We start from the raw sequence: 16582 nt of genomic DNA on the forward strand, positions 1-16582 counted from the left end.
CACTGGAGAGGTGAGTGCTTTTCTAGGCAGCGGCCGTGCTCGGGTTCGCTCTTCCGAACTTCAGCATTTTCACTTCTCCCTTCCTTTCCGCCCAGGGGAGGGAAGCTATTTTTTCTCTGTCAGAAACCTTTCTCCTCGTTGCTTTTGCTTGGTTTTTTTAAGTAATGCCCGCTGTCCTTTCGGGGATGCTGGCGGCACGCGTGCGGTGCGGGGCCGGCCGCGCTCCCCGCGTGTTCCCCGTGCGGCTTCCCCCGCACCTCCTGCCCGCCTGTCCCCACTGCCTTTCCCCGCTTTCCCCCGGCTTTGCACCTCTCGGAGCGGAGCCCAGGCCAGGGAAAGGCTCCTCGGAGCCCTCGCTCGCCCCAGGCCGGGGCTTCCTCACCGCATTCCCCGCAGGGCAACGAGCGCCCGCTTTGCTGCCTCGTTTATTTGTGTTTGGAAGGGCTCCACGGCTCCTTTCCCCTCGAAAAATAATGAAATATGGGACAAGCTTCGCTCTGTTTGTTTAAGTAGCATTCTCTGGCTTATTCTCTGCGGCTACAAGTGCAGTTATTTTATTATTCTTATTTGCGAGCGTTTACTGTTGGCTGTTTCTTCTCAAGTAGCTGCTGGGACTGGCGTGCACATGGGAAGGGTTTGGGAGATGCCAAACTACACCCGCAGCCGCACCCCCCTCCCCGAGAGCCGCTCAGAGCCCCCAGACTTTCCCCTTCCTCACCTCAAACTTTCAGAGGGCTCCGGTGTTATCGCGCCCTGCGAGAGCTGGGAGCGAGGGTGGATTTGCTGAAAACTTCCTCGAAACGCCAAAAAAACCACCAAAAAAACAAAAAGAGAGAAATTGTCTGAGAGGCAGAAAAGAGTGAGAGATTTTTTTTTTTTTTTTGGATGGGACAGAGCGGCGAGCAGAGGGTGGGGGCAGCAGCAGCAGGAGGAGGAGGAGGAGGAGGAGGGTGGGCAGAGCAGATCTGAACCATGCCATTTATTCCGAGTCTTATCAAAAATCCGCCTCGCCAATCTGGTTCTCTTCAGCCTGCAGAATGCGACAGGGAGGCTGTTTACCCTGCGCTGACCTATTCAACTTTACCCTCCCAATAATACATTAAAAAAAAAAAAAAAAAAGAGAGAGCGAAGGAAGATGCAGATAAACCCGCAGCCCCTCTCCACGCTGACGGCTTGATTATTTGAGCTCCGGGGGGCTGCGGCCCTCGGCCGTGGCAGCGCGGCCAGGGGTGAGGAAGAGGATGGCAAAGGGCAGGGGAAGGAGCCTGGATGCGGCCACAAGCGGGGACAAGGGACACAGCCCCGCGCACACTGCCCGGGGCCTTCGCTCCCGCTGCGCCGCGTTTTTTTGGGGGGTTGCACTCATTAGGAAAATCTATTTTAGGGGAACACCCCGCACCCCCCAATAAAAGGCCTCTGTGAGCAGCAGCAAATTTAGAGCCGGGTTTAAATCCACACCTCCGGGCTGCCTTTGAGGGCGGGAGGGGGAACTGGGGGTGGTGCGAGGTTAGCGCAGCCAGCGATTTATTTAGGGCTGGGGGGGCAGGATATTCCCAGACGCTGAATTTTCTCTTTGGTTGGGAGAGATGGATGGAGGAGGGAGGGAGGGAAGGAGGGAGGGAGCGGGGAAGGAGGTAAAGGAGAGGGGGAGGGTTGCTGGGGAGTTTGATGATTGTCTTTGTGCCTTGTTCTTGTTTGCCGGCCAGAAAAATAGGCTGGAAAAGGAGGTTTGGGGGGGAGGGGGCGGGAGGGAGGGCTGTGGGAGAGGGAGTCTCTCCGGAGCAGGATCCCAGCTGGTTGGGCAGTGGGTCCCGGCACTTGGCGAGCGGAGCTGGACGAGCCCACGTCACCTCCGCGCTCCGCTCGGCTCCTCCGCGCTCCGCGCCCGGCTCCGCGCACGGCGGCAGCGCCGCGAACCTGCCCGGAGGAGCGGGGCTCACCAGCCGCCAGAAACTTTTTTCTTCTTCTTTTTTTTTTTTTTTTCCGAGAGGGTGCTGTTTTCTTTTTCCGCTCTTTCGCCCTCTCGCGCTCTCTCTTTTTTTTTTTTTTTTAAATTTTTTTTTAATGACTATTTTTAATTTTTAAATTATTTTTAGCTGGGCAGCAGCAAGAGTGGGCTGGGGAGAACTGCATCAGATCAGGCTGAGAAAAGGGTGGGGGCGGGGGCTTTATCTTGGTCTCAGGATCCTTTCTAGCGCGTCTGACAACCTGGAAGTGTTTGGAGAGAGCAGGAGAGAGAGAGAGAGAGAGAGAGAGAGAAGCAGGCTTGCATTGGATAGATTTTTTTCTTCCAGGCTGGGTTTTCACATGCTGATCCGCAAATATAAATAAATAAAAGGAAATATGCACACGAGAAGCCTGATCCCATTGTAATTTCCATTGCAAACGGGGGAAATAGAGCCACACATTATATATGTGGAGATGCATTGATTGCATGGAACTCAACGAGCAAGGTAACGGCTCTTCCATTGCCATGTCTGTCCGTCGGGGTCGGTCTGTCCTCCGTGTGTGCGGGTGCGTGAGCGAGGCACAGCGAGAGCGGCTGCCCGGGGGCACCGCGAGGCCTCGGGAGCGGCGGGGAAAGCAGCGGGGGCTGCTCTGCCCAGCGCTCCTCGGGGCTGGGAGGGGGGCCCGGAACAAAAGCAGAGGGTGATGATTTTATTTATTTTATTTTATTTTATAAAATTTCCCCCCCCCCCCCCTTGAGCTTTTTCCTCTCGCAAACCCGACTCGGCGCTACTTTAGCAAAGCGAGATGCATTTTTCATCCAGCCACCGCGGCCTGGTTCTGTCAAGCTCCATTTCTTCTCAGAAGCTCTTTTAAGGGGAAAAAAAAAAAAAAAAGAAATTAGAAGCCACGGATCGCCAAATGCTCTTAGTTGTGGGGTTATTTTTTGTCGTCACACCCTCTGTTTTTAAAATTATGAATATTTTTATATCTCCTTAATTATGTCTGGGGACGGAGAGCATCGAGGAGGCTTCGCTGGGCTGGGCTGCGCTGCCATGGCTGGGTCCCTCTTTGTTTTAATAAACATGCTTTAGGGTTTTTTATTATTATTTTCCCTCGCTCTACCCCCTAACCTTGCCAGCTCTAGGGGAACCATAGCTCCAAGCTGGAGGGAAATCGATTAAAAAATGCATAAGCGGCACTTCCCAAAGCAAGGAAAAAAACCCAAACAAACAAGACACCACAACAGTTCAGGAGGAAAAAAAAAAAAAAAAAAAAAAAAAAAAGGAGGAGGAGGAGGAGGGGAAGAGAAAATCCTTAAATGGTCCCTGGAGCTGCGGCTCTGCCCCCACGGGCTGGGCCCGGGCCCGGAGCGGCGGCTCCCGCAGCGCCCCGCGCACTTTCCGCGCTTTCGCTTCGCCTTTCTCGGCTCCGGGGCCGGGAAAAAACCTTTGGGAAGAGAGGGAAGGAGGGAGGGACGGGCACGGGCCGTGTCCGCACGAGCTGCAGCCCCAGGGGTGCGGACCTGGAGTCCCCTCGCTTTTTGTCCTTTTAAATTCTATATCCGTCCGTGTGTGCGTTCCCCACCACTAGCGGGGAAGATCATTTTCTCCCCCCTCCCTTCCACTCCCAATTTTCCTTCGCTTTTAAAGGAGAATTGCCTTTTTCTCGCTCTCTCTGCTTGATTTTGAGCAGCTTTCAAATATCGTTGCAGGGCGAGGAACTCATTTAACAACATTCTCATGTATTTAAACCCAATATTGCCTCCATATGGTTGGCCTTTCAGAACTGAATCCCCTTCTTTGAAACATGCAAGAAATATTTTTCTAAAGTTCCGAACTCCTTAAAAACAATAAAAACCTAACAGATAATTCCATGGCTTTTATCTTTTTTGGTGGATTTTTTTTTTTTGTGTGTGTTGCTATGAAACTTTTACCATTCCTGATAGACCTTTAAAGCTAAGTCAAAATGCAGTTTTAAAACTCACTGCGGTTACTCACATCAGATATAAAGCTCGTTTTTAAGCTCGTTTTCTCTGCTGGTGCAGTTTTATCCTAAATGTTCTGGCTTAGTTCACTCCAGCCCCAATTCCACCTCCCGTTCACCAGCCCGAGTCCTCGTTACCTCGCACAGCGTTTGTCCGATTGATTTATTTGCATTTTTATATTATAATTTTCTCGTCCATCCTTTGCTTTTCTTGTAACTGCCCGGGCTAAGAGAAGAACAGGCTTTTAAAAATTTTTCCTGCTTTATAAGAGGTGCAAAAAGTTGAATTTTCCTTGGGAATTGGGTGCTAGAAGCGGCCTCGTGTGTCAGTGGCGTTTTCCTGCTCCAAACCGGAGCGGGGTGAACGCTTCCACTTCCCTGCGAGGAAAGTTGAGACTTTCAACCCCCCGGGCCGCAGCGAGCCGGGAGGAATTGGAGGTGGCCAAGCCTCTGGAGGTCGGGGGGATTCGAGGTGGGGGCTCCAGAGCTCCGTTTGTGCCGCTCGCTGCTCGTTCCGCAGCCCCTCGGGTGCCTCGCTCCCCGCGTGCTGCCAGGCAGCCCTAAAAACGCGCTGTTTACCTTTTCCAAAAGATGCATTCAATAATACCGCCTCCCCCTTCCCCTCCCTCCCCACACCCCCCCCAGCCCCCCCCAAATCCTATCATCCCTTGCGGGCTGCGATAATAAATAAAAGTCTTTATTTCTCCCTCTCCCAAAGTTAAAGGGCCTTGTGAGTGTTAAAGTGAGTGTTGGGATGGTCGGGGCAGCCCCGGCCGGCGCTGCTCTCGCTCGGAGCCACCCCGCCCGATCAAAATCTATCTTTTATTAAACGTCAGCATTGACTTGTGCGTCTCTTATCTCTGCTCTCTCCCGACGTGTGCCTGCAGTGGGGGATTCGGCGAAGGAAGCTCGTAACATGGCGGATAGCGAGGAAGGCTTCGGGCTGCCCAGCACGCCGGCCGATCCGGAGGCCAAGGAGCTGCAGGCCGAGGGCAAGCAGGACACGCAGCTGGGCAACACCAGCAAGTCACCCACCTCACCCCAGGCAGCCTTCACCCAGCAGGTAAGCGCCACGCTGCTCCCCTTGCACCCCATCCCTGTTCCATTCACTCCTTTGCCCCTTTCCCACCCCATCCCTGTTCCATTCACTCCTTTGCCCCTTTCCCACCCCATCCCTGTTCCATTCGCTGGTTTGCCCCTTTCCCACCCCATCCCTGTTCCATTCGTTCATTGCCCCTTTCCCACCCCATCCCTGTTCCATTCGTTCATTGCCCCTTTCCCACCCCATCCCTGTTCTATTCGCTCATTTGTCCTTTCCCACCCCATCCCTGTTCCATTCGCTCATTGCCCCTTTTCCACCCCATCCCTGTTCCATTCGCTCATTGCCCCTTTCCCACCCCATCCCTGTTCCATTCGCTGGTTTGCCCCCTTTTCCACCCTATCCCTGTTCCATTCGCTCATTGCCCCTTTTCCACCCCATCCCTGTTCCATTCGCTCGTTTCCCCCTTTTCCCCGCGGTTTGCCCCCTCGCCAGCCGGGGGTTGGGTGAATTTAGGCCCCACGCGAGAGCAAAGCCTCGCCTGGCCGTGGGCTCACCCTCCTTTCGTGTTATTTGAGGTCGTGCTCAAGAGCCAAAGCTGCGGGGATGTGCCCGGGAGAGTTTTGGGGGTGTGGAGGAGCAGTAGGGGAGCAGGACCCCAAAACACAGCGAGGGGAGCCCGCCCTGCAGCGGCACCCCCACACCCACCAGTGTCCGAGCCCGAGTGGGCAAATGCACGGGCGGAGATGCCTTTATATTTATATATAAATGTGTATATTTTGTACATATCCACATCTGTGCACCCTCGGACACCCGGGTGGGCACAGCGGGCACTCAGCACAGGCTGACCACGCGTGGGCACCCCCAGAGCGACACTTGGGGGGTCCCTGGTGCCCTCCCTCAGCCCTGGCCCCCCTGGCGCTATGTGGGCTCCGTGCTCCGAGCCAGCCCTCGGCTTCTCCCCGTGCTGGGAGCCCTGGCAGGGGAGAAATGCGGGGAAAGGAGATTTTCACCGCGGTCCCTGCCGTGGGGTCCCCCGGCAGGTACCCCCGATGGACCCCGCTGCCCACGGGGTGCACAGAAGGCTCGGCAGGGCCAGAGCGGGCACCGGGGGTGTTTGGAAAGCGACCCCCGAATTCTGAGGGGCATTTTTAGTGACGGGGAGAAGGGCTTGGTTTGGCCGGGGGTGTCCCCTGTGCCTCCCAGCCCGGCTGCAGGGATGTGTTGTCCCCACGGTGGCATCTGCCCCAAGCGCAGGGTGGGAAAGAGAAAATCAGGGGGCGACGGGAGCAGGGTGACACCCCACGCCGCTCTGGCCTGTAAATCGCTCGTGGGACGGTGTCAATCTCCTCCGCTTGGCTCTGGGAGCAGCCGGGCCGGGGCGCCGGGGGATTTCTCCGGGAGGATGCGGTGGGAGCCGGCCCGGGGGCTCTCTGCCATCGCCCCCCGCCCCAGAGCCCCGCAGGACCCCGCTCCAGGCCTGCCCTGAGCGGCATCCCGGGCATCCGGCCTGCAAACCCCTCCGATCTGCAAACCCTCCGGCCTTCAAACCCTCCGACCTGCAAACCCCTCCGGCCTTCAAACCTTCCTGCCTTCAAACCCTCCTGCCTGCAAACCCCTCCGGCCTGCAAACCCCTCCGGCCTTCAAACCCTCCGGCCTTCAAACCCTCCGGCCTTCAAACCCTCCTGCCTGCAAACCCCTCCGACCTGCAAACCCTCCGGCCTTCAAACCCTCCGGCCTGCTCTGGGCAGGGCTATCCCGGGAGTGCCCCGAGCTCGGCCCGCAGAGCCCGGCCCTTCCCTGCCAGCTCCCGGCGGGTCCGTGCAGGGCCCGGCTGCCCTGGCGAGTTTGTCCCTACTCCCCTCGGGGCTGTCCCCGCTCCCCTCAGGGCTGTCCCGGCTCCCCTCGGGGTTGTCCCTGCACCCCTCGGAGCTGTCCCCGTTCCCATCGGTGCTGTCCCCGCTCCTCGGGGCTGTCCCCGCTCCCCTCAGGGCTCTCCCCGCTTCTCTCGGGGCTGTCCCCGCTGCTCTCAGGGCTGTCCCCGCTGTCCTCGGGCTGTCCCCGCTGCCCTCGGGGTTGTCCCCGCTCCCATCGGGGCTGTCCCCGCTCCCATCGGGGCTGTCCCCATGGTTCTTGGGGTTGTCCCCGCTGCTCTCAGGGCTGTCCCTGCTCCCCTCGGGGCTGTCCCCGCTGCCCTCGGGGCTCTCCCCGCGGCTCTCGGGGCTGTCCCTGCTCCCCTCGGGGTGACGCTCTGTGCCTCCCCGCTCCGCAGGGCATGGAGGGCATCAAGGTGTTTTTGCACGAACGCGAGCTGTGGCTGAAATTCCACGAAGTGGGCACGGAGATGATCATAACAAAGGCCGGGAGGTAAGAGCAGGGGGGCTCCGCGGTCCCCTCGGTGTTTGCGGGGACGGGGGGACACCCCCGCCTGGCTGGGGGGCACCGGGCACCTCCCTGGCACGGGGACGGTCCCACCTCTCGTGTCCGAGCCCGTGTGTGTGTGTGTGTGTGTGTGGGTGCCACTGCCCGGCCGTGCAGAGCCCTCCCTGCCTGCAGAGAGGCGGCAGAAATTGTTTCTTCTGGCTTCTTTCTTAACCAGAACAGTTGGGTCATTAATTCCGACTTCAGGCCTTTGGAAACTTTCCAGGCGAACGCGAGTTGCAACCACTTGGCCAAAAAGCAAACCTTGTTTAGAGCAGCTCGCTGGGCCATTATTATTATTATTATTATTATTATTATTATTATTATTATTATTATTATTATTATTATTGATCCAATTTGGCTCTTCTGCTTCCCCCCAAAGTTTTATGCGTTTTACAGAGTTTTTTATTTATTTCTGCTCACTGTGGAGCGAATATTCCCATCTCAGCCACTTCACCCCTTTTAAAAGTCTAGGCGGTCTTAAGCTACTGTTTATAGAGAGATAATAAAGCTGTTTAGATGCAGAGATAGATGCGTCGGCAAATAAATATCATGTGGGTGTGTTTCTATGCGGGTGTTTATCTGCGTGGGTGTGCGGCAAAATATGCAGCCTTGCAAATCCAACTTTATTGGGGTTTAATCGATTCCATGACCGGCTGTGTAAACCTGATCCGCAGATATTTATATGTGGACGAGGGTATTTTTGAGGGGATTTAACATTATCCTGGATATTAACGTGGTGGAGGGTTGTTAAATTGAAGAGCGGCCAGCGAGACGCAGTAAAAAAGTCTCTCCAGTCCTATCAACAAATTGGGAGCAGCCCGAGGGAGGATTTTTCGTTGTGATTTTCAATTAGAATTCTTGGAGAAAAAGGGAAAAAGTCTCCACGTGTAGGAATAGTTTCAGGTTGTAGGGACGCAATCAACAGGGCAGAATCAAACTTTCATTTTGCTCTGTCAGCTGGTATTTGCTGTGGGCTTCCAAAATTTGCCTGAAGAGGGAGGGGGAAAATAAATATCGACCTGGCTGGGTAAAGTTTTAGCGAATAGATCTCGCCTTCCCCTTGAACCTCGCTGCTGCAAAAATGGATTTGAGAGCGGTTTGTGGCCAAGGGGACATGGGATGAAGTCGGTGTTGGGATCTCCCGATAAAAACCCCGGTTCACGGGGACAAAAAAAAAAAAAAATCCAACTCTCGAAGGGAGACAGAAACCACCTTGCAGAAATTTCAAACAAAAATCTCTGTGGACAGAGATCTCATCTGGAGAGCAATAAAAGAGACATTTACAGGCAGGGCTCGAGGGGAGATGCGGGCTCGGTTTCCTTATTTACATCATTGCCCGTGGTTCTCGTTGAAGTCCCTGGTCGCGCTGCTCAGGTGTTTTCCATGGAGTTACAGATTAATCTCCAGGTGGAATTTGGTTTCTTCTCCCTTAAAAAGTTTAAGTTCAACACCCGCTGCCTTCGTTGGGCGCTTTTCACCCCCCTCCTACAACTTTTTAGACCCGAATTAAAGCCCAGCCCAGGTGCCCCACGGCAGCGATAAGATCCCGAGCCTCGGAGAAGGGCGCGGTATTTTTAGAGGTGTGGGACTTTTTTTTTTTGTGGATTTTTTTTTTTTTTTGTTGTTTATGCCTGTTTTAAGTCCAGGGCTCCATTTTCATCTGCTTTATTTTTAAATATTTGGAAAGCTCGAACTAAAATAACAGCAGTGGTTTAAGTGCCTGCCTTGCAGTAATGGAAAATATTTCGAAAAGCCCCTGCCTTGTGTGTATCCGAGGGTTTCCAAGGATTTGTCAGGTGTGTTTGCTGCTGTCTCGGGGTGATCGCACGGCTGTTCACGGATTTTCTCTTCCACCTGAGTGCGTGCAGGTTTTTTTGCTCCGTATCTGTCCCTAGAACCTCGAGGTGTTCATATAAATGTATTTTAAAATGTTTATATTTCTATATATGTAATATACGAGAACATATTTCTATAAACATATACATTTATAGAAAGATATATAAATATAATTTTATAGGAGTATCTATATTATAACTTTTATTTTAAAACTTTTTTTTTGGCAAATTTCCTCTCCCGTTCCCGTGGTTTATGGAGGGAGGGAAGTAACTTGCTTCCAAAAGTTCTCACGCTCAGATTTGTTAAAAAAACCCGGAGATTCAAAACTTTAGTGAAAGAAATAATTAGTAAAAATACGAATAAACGAGCAGACACACGAGGAGGTGAATGAACAAACCCGCCAGCCTCGAAATTCCGATTTTGCTTTGATAAATCACCCGGTTCGCCTGGATGGGACCCAGCACCACCCAAACTTGTCCCACACGCCAAGGGGACGGTGGGGAAGATCCACCTGGGACCGGGGTTTAGCCCTTTTGTTAAATGTTCCCCCCAATGTCACCTCCTCGCACACACGAAATCACCTTGGCAAACTTTGGTTTTATACTTTTATTTATTTATTTATTTATTTATTTATTTATTTATTCAACAGGCGGATGTTCCCCAGTTACAAAGTGAAGGTCACTGGACTCAATCCAAAGACGAAGTACATCCTGCTGATGGATATTGTACCGGCGGATGACCACAGATACAAATTCGCGGATAATAAATGGTAGGCACGCCTGGGGGACAGGGACGAGACCTCTGGGGCTGCCCGGGGGCGAGAAATCCTTCAATCAGCGGCTCGTCCTTCTTTTTCCGTGCAAAATGTTGGGCTGCAGGAGCCTCACCTGGGCACAGTGGGGTGTTCCTGGGAGAAATGGGACAGAAATCCGAAAAAAAAGGAAAAACCGCAGGAATTCTGTCGCAATTAACGAATCCTGATTGACGATGAGGTTGTTTGCTATTGTGGAGCTGATGGTTTAATTATATTAAGGAAGGGAATATTGCCGGGCAGGAAAGTCTTTAAGGATTGGGTTTTTTTTTCCTCCTGGCCGTTAATTAGGGGAAGGATGGGGTTAAACGGGCGAGCGGCGAGAGCCATCTCCGACGGGAAAGGTGCCAAAGAGCTCAGTAATTCCCCGAGCCAGCCGTGCTGGAAATGCCTTTTCTGCCCTGCACGGGGTACCTGGGTGCGAGGGGACGGAGGGGCAGCTGGAACCCACGGGAGGAGCCCACGGGAGGGGACGGACGGGGAGCAGGAGCCCACGGGAGGGGACGGACGGGGAGCAGGAGCCCACGGGAGGGGACGGACGGGGAGCAGGAGCCCACGGGAGGGGACGGACGGGGAGCAGAAGCCCCAGGAAGGGATGGACAGGGAGCAGGAGCCCACGGGAGGGGATGGACGAGAACAGGAGCTCCAAGAGGGGACTGAAGGGAGCAGGAGCCCACGGGAGAGGGTGGCCGGGAGCAGGAGCCCCAGGAAGGGATGTACGGGGAGCAGGAACCCACGGGAGGGGACGGATGGGAGTAGGAACCCCAAGAGGGGACGGACGGGGAGCAGAAGCCCCAGGAGAGGACGGCCGGGAGCAGGAGCCCACGGGAGGGAATGGACGGAAGCAGGAACTCCAGGAAGGGACAGAGGGGGAGCAGGAACCCACGGGGGGCTACACCCGGGGAGCAGGAGCCCCAGGAGGGGATGGCCGGGAACAGGAGCTCCAAGAGGGGACTGAAGGGAGCAGGAGCCCACGGGGAGAGGATGGACGGGGAGCAGGAACCCACGGGAGGGGACGGATGGGAGTAGGAACCCCAAGAGGGGACAGACGGGGAGCAGGAGCCCCAGGAAGGGATGGCCGGAAACAGGAGCCCCAAAAGGGGACTGGAGGGGGCAGGAGCCCACGGGAGGGGATGCATGGGGAGCAGGAGCCCCAAGAGGGGATGCATGGGGAGCAGGAGCCCCAGGAGAGGACGGCCGGGAGCAGGAGCCCACGGGAGGGGACTGAAGGGGGCAGGAGCCCACGGGCCGTCCCCAGGCGGCCGCAGCTCAGCCCCGTGTCCCCGCAGGTCGGTGACAGGCAAGGCAGAGCCGGCCATGCCCGGCAGGCTGTACGTGCACCCCGACTCCCCCGCCACCGGAGCGCACTGGATGAGGCAGCTGGTTTCCTTCCAGAAGCTCAAACTCACCAACAACCACCTGGATCCCTTCGGACATGTAAGTGCCGAGGCTGGGACAAGGGCATCGTGCTGTGCAGCACCCATGGCGGGTGTCCCCTGGCACCAGGGCCTGCCAGTGTTACCCATTCTCAAACCCAGGGCTCCTGGGGCGTTATTTCACCCCGGAGAGGGCGGGATGAACCTCACTGAGGACCCCCCAAAAATTAGAAGCATAAACCTTCAATAGATGGGAATTGATGACAGACCCCCGGGGCCTGGAGTTGGCGAGTGGGTGAAGCTCTCCTGGCTTCACTGAGTATTTGGTCACTCGGATTTTAATCGCATGGAGAGTCCCCAATCGTTAAAATCCGCCCGCTGCCACCGAGAATTTGCCTAACAGGTAAAATCAATCAGGCATAATTAGCGGAGGAAATAGGACCTAAAACGATGTGGATCCCTCGATCAAAAAAAAAAAGAAAAAAGGAAAAGTAACAATAATTAAAGACAATTAGAGAAATTGAAATCCCGCTAGAACTTCTTGGGCATTAAAAGTCTTTGCGAGACTCGTGGGGCCGTGAAAATTTGTGTGAATTCTGCAGCCAGGAACAGCCCTCCTTCGAAGGTCTCCAAAGATGCGAGTTCCTCTGAGCAAATATATATGTGCATGTATGAATAAAATATATATATATGTGTGTGTACATATATATATATAAAATATATAATTGAACGAATATGTGACTCCAGATCCTGCCAGCCCTTTCCAAGAGTGGATTTTTCTCCAGTCTCGTTTCAACACTTCAGTTTCATTTTTTCCAAGCTGTTTTTTCTCTTCTTCTTCACTTTTTAATGATAAATTTTGTGCTATTAAATCCTCGCCCACGCGGTAGCCAAGAAGTGAGAGGGCTTTGGGGGAGAGGAGCCAGCAGAGTCCCGAGCCCACCCCAATGCTGAGCATCATTTACAAGCTCTCCTTTGCACCTCCATTTGCGGGGCTTGATTTCATTTTTCTTTTTATAATTCGAATTTTTATTTTTATTTTAATTCTGATGGAGGTGCTGCAGAAGGGGTTTGCAGGGGCTGCTTCCCAGGGATCAGGACCTTTCCTGCGGGAAGAGGGAGGGGAGCGGCGCAGCCGGGGGAACCCATCCCAGCCCCGGGGGTGCTTTTGGGGATCCGGGGGGGGATCCGGCCCGGGGGAAAGGGGCCAGGCATCCCCGCTGGGAACAGGCGGCTCTGGGGAAAAAGTCCCTCCAAACAAACCGAAGACGCTGAGGGGACAATAAGGGACTTCAGAGGAGGAGCTGCGCCAGGAGCCTCTCAATTAGAGTCGCTGTAATGAAATTAAAAACCATTAGATCGTTCACCGTTGATGTCTACGACTTTCCTGGATGTCAAAGCAATTTGCTTAAACCCCCGGGACGGGGGAGGCGGCGGCGGGACGCGCTGCGTCTCGCTGTCGCCAGGGTCCGGCAGTCATTATCGGGCCCGAGCGGCCCCCCGCCGTCCCCCATCCTCCCCCGGGATTAACCCGGTACCGAGCAGGGCCCGCTTTTTATCTGGAACCCCCCGCAGCCCCTCCCGGCTCCGCCACCGTCCTGTGCGGGTGGCTGGCGGGAGGGATGTCCCTAAACCCCCAAATCTCCCCAGCTCCCTTCCCTCGCCCTTTCTGCACTCTTTACCCCCCTGCCATGGGATGGGGGTGTTGAGATGCCCCCATTTGCCCCCATTGCGTGTTGGGGGAGCAGCTCTGGCCCCTCAGGGGTTTGTGTGGGGGGAGCAGGTGAGGAAGCACCTTTGACAGCACCTCCCGGCCCTGCTGGGCTCCCCGAGTGAGTTTCTGGAGAGATCCATGGCCCTACCCCAGCACCTCCATCTGCCCTTCGAAAGGGCTTCTGAAAAGGGCAAACATTTTGGGGAAGGGGCTCCTGAAAAGGGCAAACGTTTTGGGGAAGGGGCTCCTGAAAAGGGTAAACGTTTTGGGGAAGGGGCTCCTGAAAAGGGCAAACGTTTTGGGGAAGGGGCTGCGGGTTCCTGCTGATGTGTGTCCTTCTCCTCCTGCCCTGGCAAGGGGGGGATGCGCCGTGCTGTGCCCCCTCCATTCCCACGGGATGTCCTCTCCTTCTCCCCCTGCCCAGATCATCCTGAACTCCATGCACAAATACCAGCCCCGGCTTCACATCGTGAAAGCGGACGAGAACAACGGCTTCGGCTCCAAGAACACCGCCTTCTGCACCCACGTCTTCCCGGAGACCGCCTTCATCGCCGTCACCTCCTACCAAAACCACAAGGTGAGGGGCTGGGCCGGCCCCCGCCCCGCAAACCGCATCCTGCTCCTTCCCTCTTCCTGAGACACTCAGCCCCTCTTCCTGAGACACTCAGCCCCTCTTCCCTCCCTGCTGCTTCTTTCACCCCTTCTTTTTCTTTTCCATTTTTCTTTCCTTCCTTCTCCTTTTTCTTCCCTTCCCTCTTCTTCCCCCTTCCTTTTTCCTCTTCTTCCCCCTCCTTTTCCCTCTCCTTTCCCCTTCTCCACTTCCTTGTCCCCTTCCTTTTCTTCTCCTTATCCTCGTCCTTTCTTTTCCTACTCTCCCCTCCCTGTCCTTTTCCTTCCCTTCCTTCTCCTTTCTCATCCCCTTCTTTTTCCTCTCCTTGTCCCCCTTCTTTTTCCTCTCCTTGTCCCCTTCTTCTCCTTTTTCTTTCCTTCCTTCTCCTTTCTCTTCCCCTTTCTTTCCTCCCCTTGTCCTTTCTTCTTGTCCTTTCCCTCTCCCATTTTCCTCCTCCCTTTCCCCTCTCCCATCCCATCCCCTCTGTTATTCCTGGCCGCACAAAGCATCCAAAGCCAGGCTCGGGGCGAGCCGGGGAGGGGGGAATGAGCTCACCAGGATGCTTTGCTTACATGGAGACGACCAACCGAGGAAGTTTGCTTTATCTTCCCCCCCTCGCCGTGGGTCAAAGGCTCCTAATCTGGAGGAGGGAGCCGGGCGCTCCCCTCGCGGCCGGGCGCTGATAACCCGGCTGCCCACGGGGGGCTCGGCAGCCGGGAGGCCCGGGCAGGAAAGGGAGGCTCAGCTCCCGGGATCAGCAAACAAAGCACGAGAATAACGGGATGGCTTTGTCTTCTGCTGGCTTGGGTGGAATAAGGGTTTTCTTGGTGCTGTTGTTGCCCCTCCGCTCCTTCCCTGCTTGGGTTTGGGCTTCCCCGCCCAGCACGGGAGGAGGAGGAGGAGGAAGGCTGAGTGTTGAAGGCAGTGTGGTTCTCCACAGATGATTCTTTCACCAACTGTCGTTTGCCACAGCTCCATGAAAACTCAATTTCTTTCAGGAAAAAAGCAAATTCCTCTCCTAATCACATAAAAAGCACTTACTATAAACTTGTACTTACAGGCAGGTAGGATGGCTCCTTTGTACCCCATAGAATAATTGTTTTTCAAACAGAGAAAAGTCATTTAGCACCCCAAAGAAATCCTGGATGCTTTCCTGGAAATGCAGGTTCCTAAAGCTGTGTGAAATGATTGCATTTCCTCCATCCATCAGCTGACCAGCAAGCTGCAGAGAGCAGAGCTGGGCTGGAGAAGAAAGAGTGTTCCACCATAACTAGGGAGAAAGGAAAATACTTCCCTGCCCTTTAAAATAGGAGCTGCTGGCACGGCTGGGACAAGCAAACCCAATCCAAATTGAGTCCTTGCCAAATTATGCCTTAAATTATAACTCCACTGTGGATGCTATAAAATCAAGTTTAACTTCTGCTTGATGGATTTGCAGAAAGAATATAATATTAATAGAAGTGGGAGTTAATAAAACAGGACACACTGCCTGCTTTAAAGGCATTTCCCGAGCAGAAAACAGACGTGAATGGAGCTGCTCTCCTTTGAAGAAAAATGGGGCTGGTTTATAGGAAAAGAAATGATCATGCAAATAAAACTAAAGCAAAGCAGGAACATGTAAGTACAGTAGTTTGGGAAAACTGCCATGCTAGGAGGAGCAGGAATATTTGATTGTAAATCAGCAACATCTGTGTGATAAGAAATGACATCTGTGTATCTGACACAGGCAGGAATCCCCACAGACACACCAGGACACATTTTACACACCCCTGACACGTTTTACAGGCTCTGACATCCCTCTGCCCCCTGACACACACATTCCTCCCTGTGCTGCTTGGAATCAGGGGGGAACAGGGGAAGAGTGGCTGGAGCCCCAAGATAAAATCCCAATTGGGAAAGATAGAGCCATAAAAATAAACCAGGGGATGATCTTCCCTAAATGGCATCTCCCTGCAGGGAAGGGAATAAAAGTTGGAGCTCACCCCAGTGCAGATGGGGAATGATATTGGGGTTGATGCAGATGCCAAGGAGAAACATCTCCCAGCTGAGGTGGGTGAAACTGAGTTGGGGTCTTTTCCCCCAGCTGAAACCTGAGCTCAGCTTTCACAGCTGAGGTTGCTTGGAAAACCAGATTTTGCTTTTGTAACACAGGCTGCATTCCCCCCTGCCATAAAGGATGGCAGCCCCCAACATGTGGGGCATCCCCAGCTCTTGCTGTCAGTGCACTGCTGATTTTTTTCCCATTTTTGTCTCTCACCTGTAGCTCATCCCTCATGCAATCTTTCCCAACCACTCCACCCAGCCTCTGACATATTTTACACAGAGTTTTATACACCAATGTATTTTACACACACACACACACACACACACACACAAATTCATCCCTGCACGGGGTTTAGGTTTCAAGAGCTCTGTTAGAGCTGAATTCTATTACAGAATGAACTGTGTAACTCACCCCAAAATGCATTTGAGTCCGTGCTTACACAGCTTATAGAAATACCTGCCTGCTTCCAGATAGGTCAATTTATTTCAAGAGCACAGCTGCAATCCCAGTGCAGGGCTTGTGCTTATTTCCCCTGATATTTTAGACAGCCTGAAAAGATATTTAAGCACCCTAGGATCTCCCTCTCCTCAGCCCTACTCCCCAAAAAGAGGCTTAAGCAATGAAGAGAGTTTTGGTGAAGTTTTCAGGGCAGTTGTCAGCAGCTCCATTGGTCACCTCCCCCCTCTCTGCTACCCTTAAAAACACCCCAGAAATACTGAGGTGTTAAAAAAGGTCACATGCACATTTCATTTCCTTGCCATTTACACAATGGGTGCTTGCAATCAGGTTGATTC

At 53.9% G+C, this 16582-nt stretch overlaps 1 protein-coding gene across 1 annotated transcript in view; it reads left to right on the top strand.

The window, feature by feature from the left end:
• The first annotated feature begins 2413 nt into the window (after nucleotides 1-2413).
• TBX5 (T-box transcription factor 5) overlaps nucleotides 2414-16582 on the top strand; it is a 38767-nt gene continuing 24598 nt past the window's right edge. Inside the window, exons 1-6 of the mRNA XM_054645947.2 lie at nucleotides 2414-2453; nucleotides 4821-4996; nucleotides 7246-7340; nucleotides 9883-10002; nucleotides 11334-11481; nucleotides 13559-13711. Coding sequence (XP_054501922.1) covers nucleotides 2414-2453; nucleotides 4821-4996; nucleotides 7246-7340; nucleotides 9883-10002; nucleotides 11334-11481; nucleotides 13559-13711 — 732 coding nt within the window. The remainder of the gene's footprint in view (nucleotides 2454-4820; nucleotides 4997-7245; nucleotides 7341-9882; nucleotides 10003-11333; nucleotides 11482-13558; nucleotides 13712-16582) is intronic.

Source organism: Agelaius phoeniceus, chromosome 18, assembly GCF_051311805.1.
Source record: "Agelaius phoeniceus isolate bAgePho1 chromosome 18, bAgePho1.hap1, whole genome shotgun sequence".
NCBI classification, from domain to species: Eukaryota; Metazoa; Chordata; class Aves; order Passeriformes; family Icteridae; genus Agelaius; species Agelaius phoeniceus.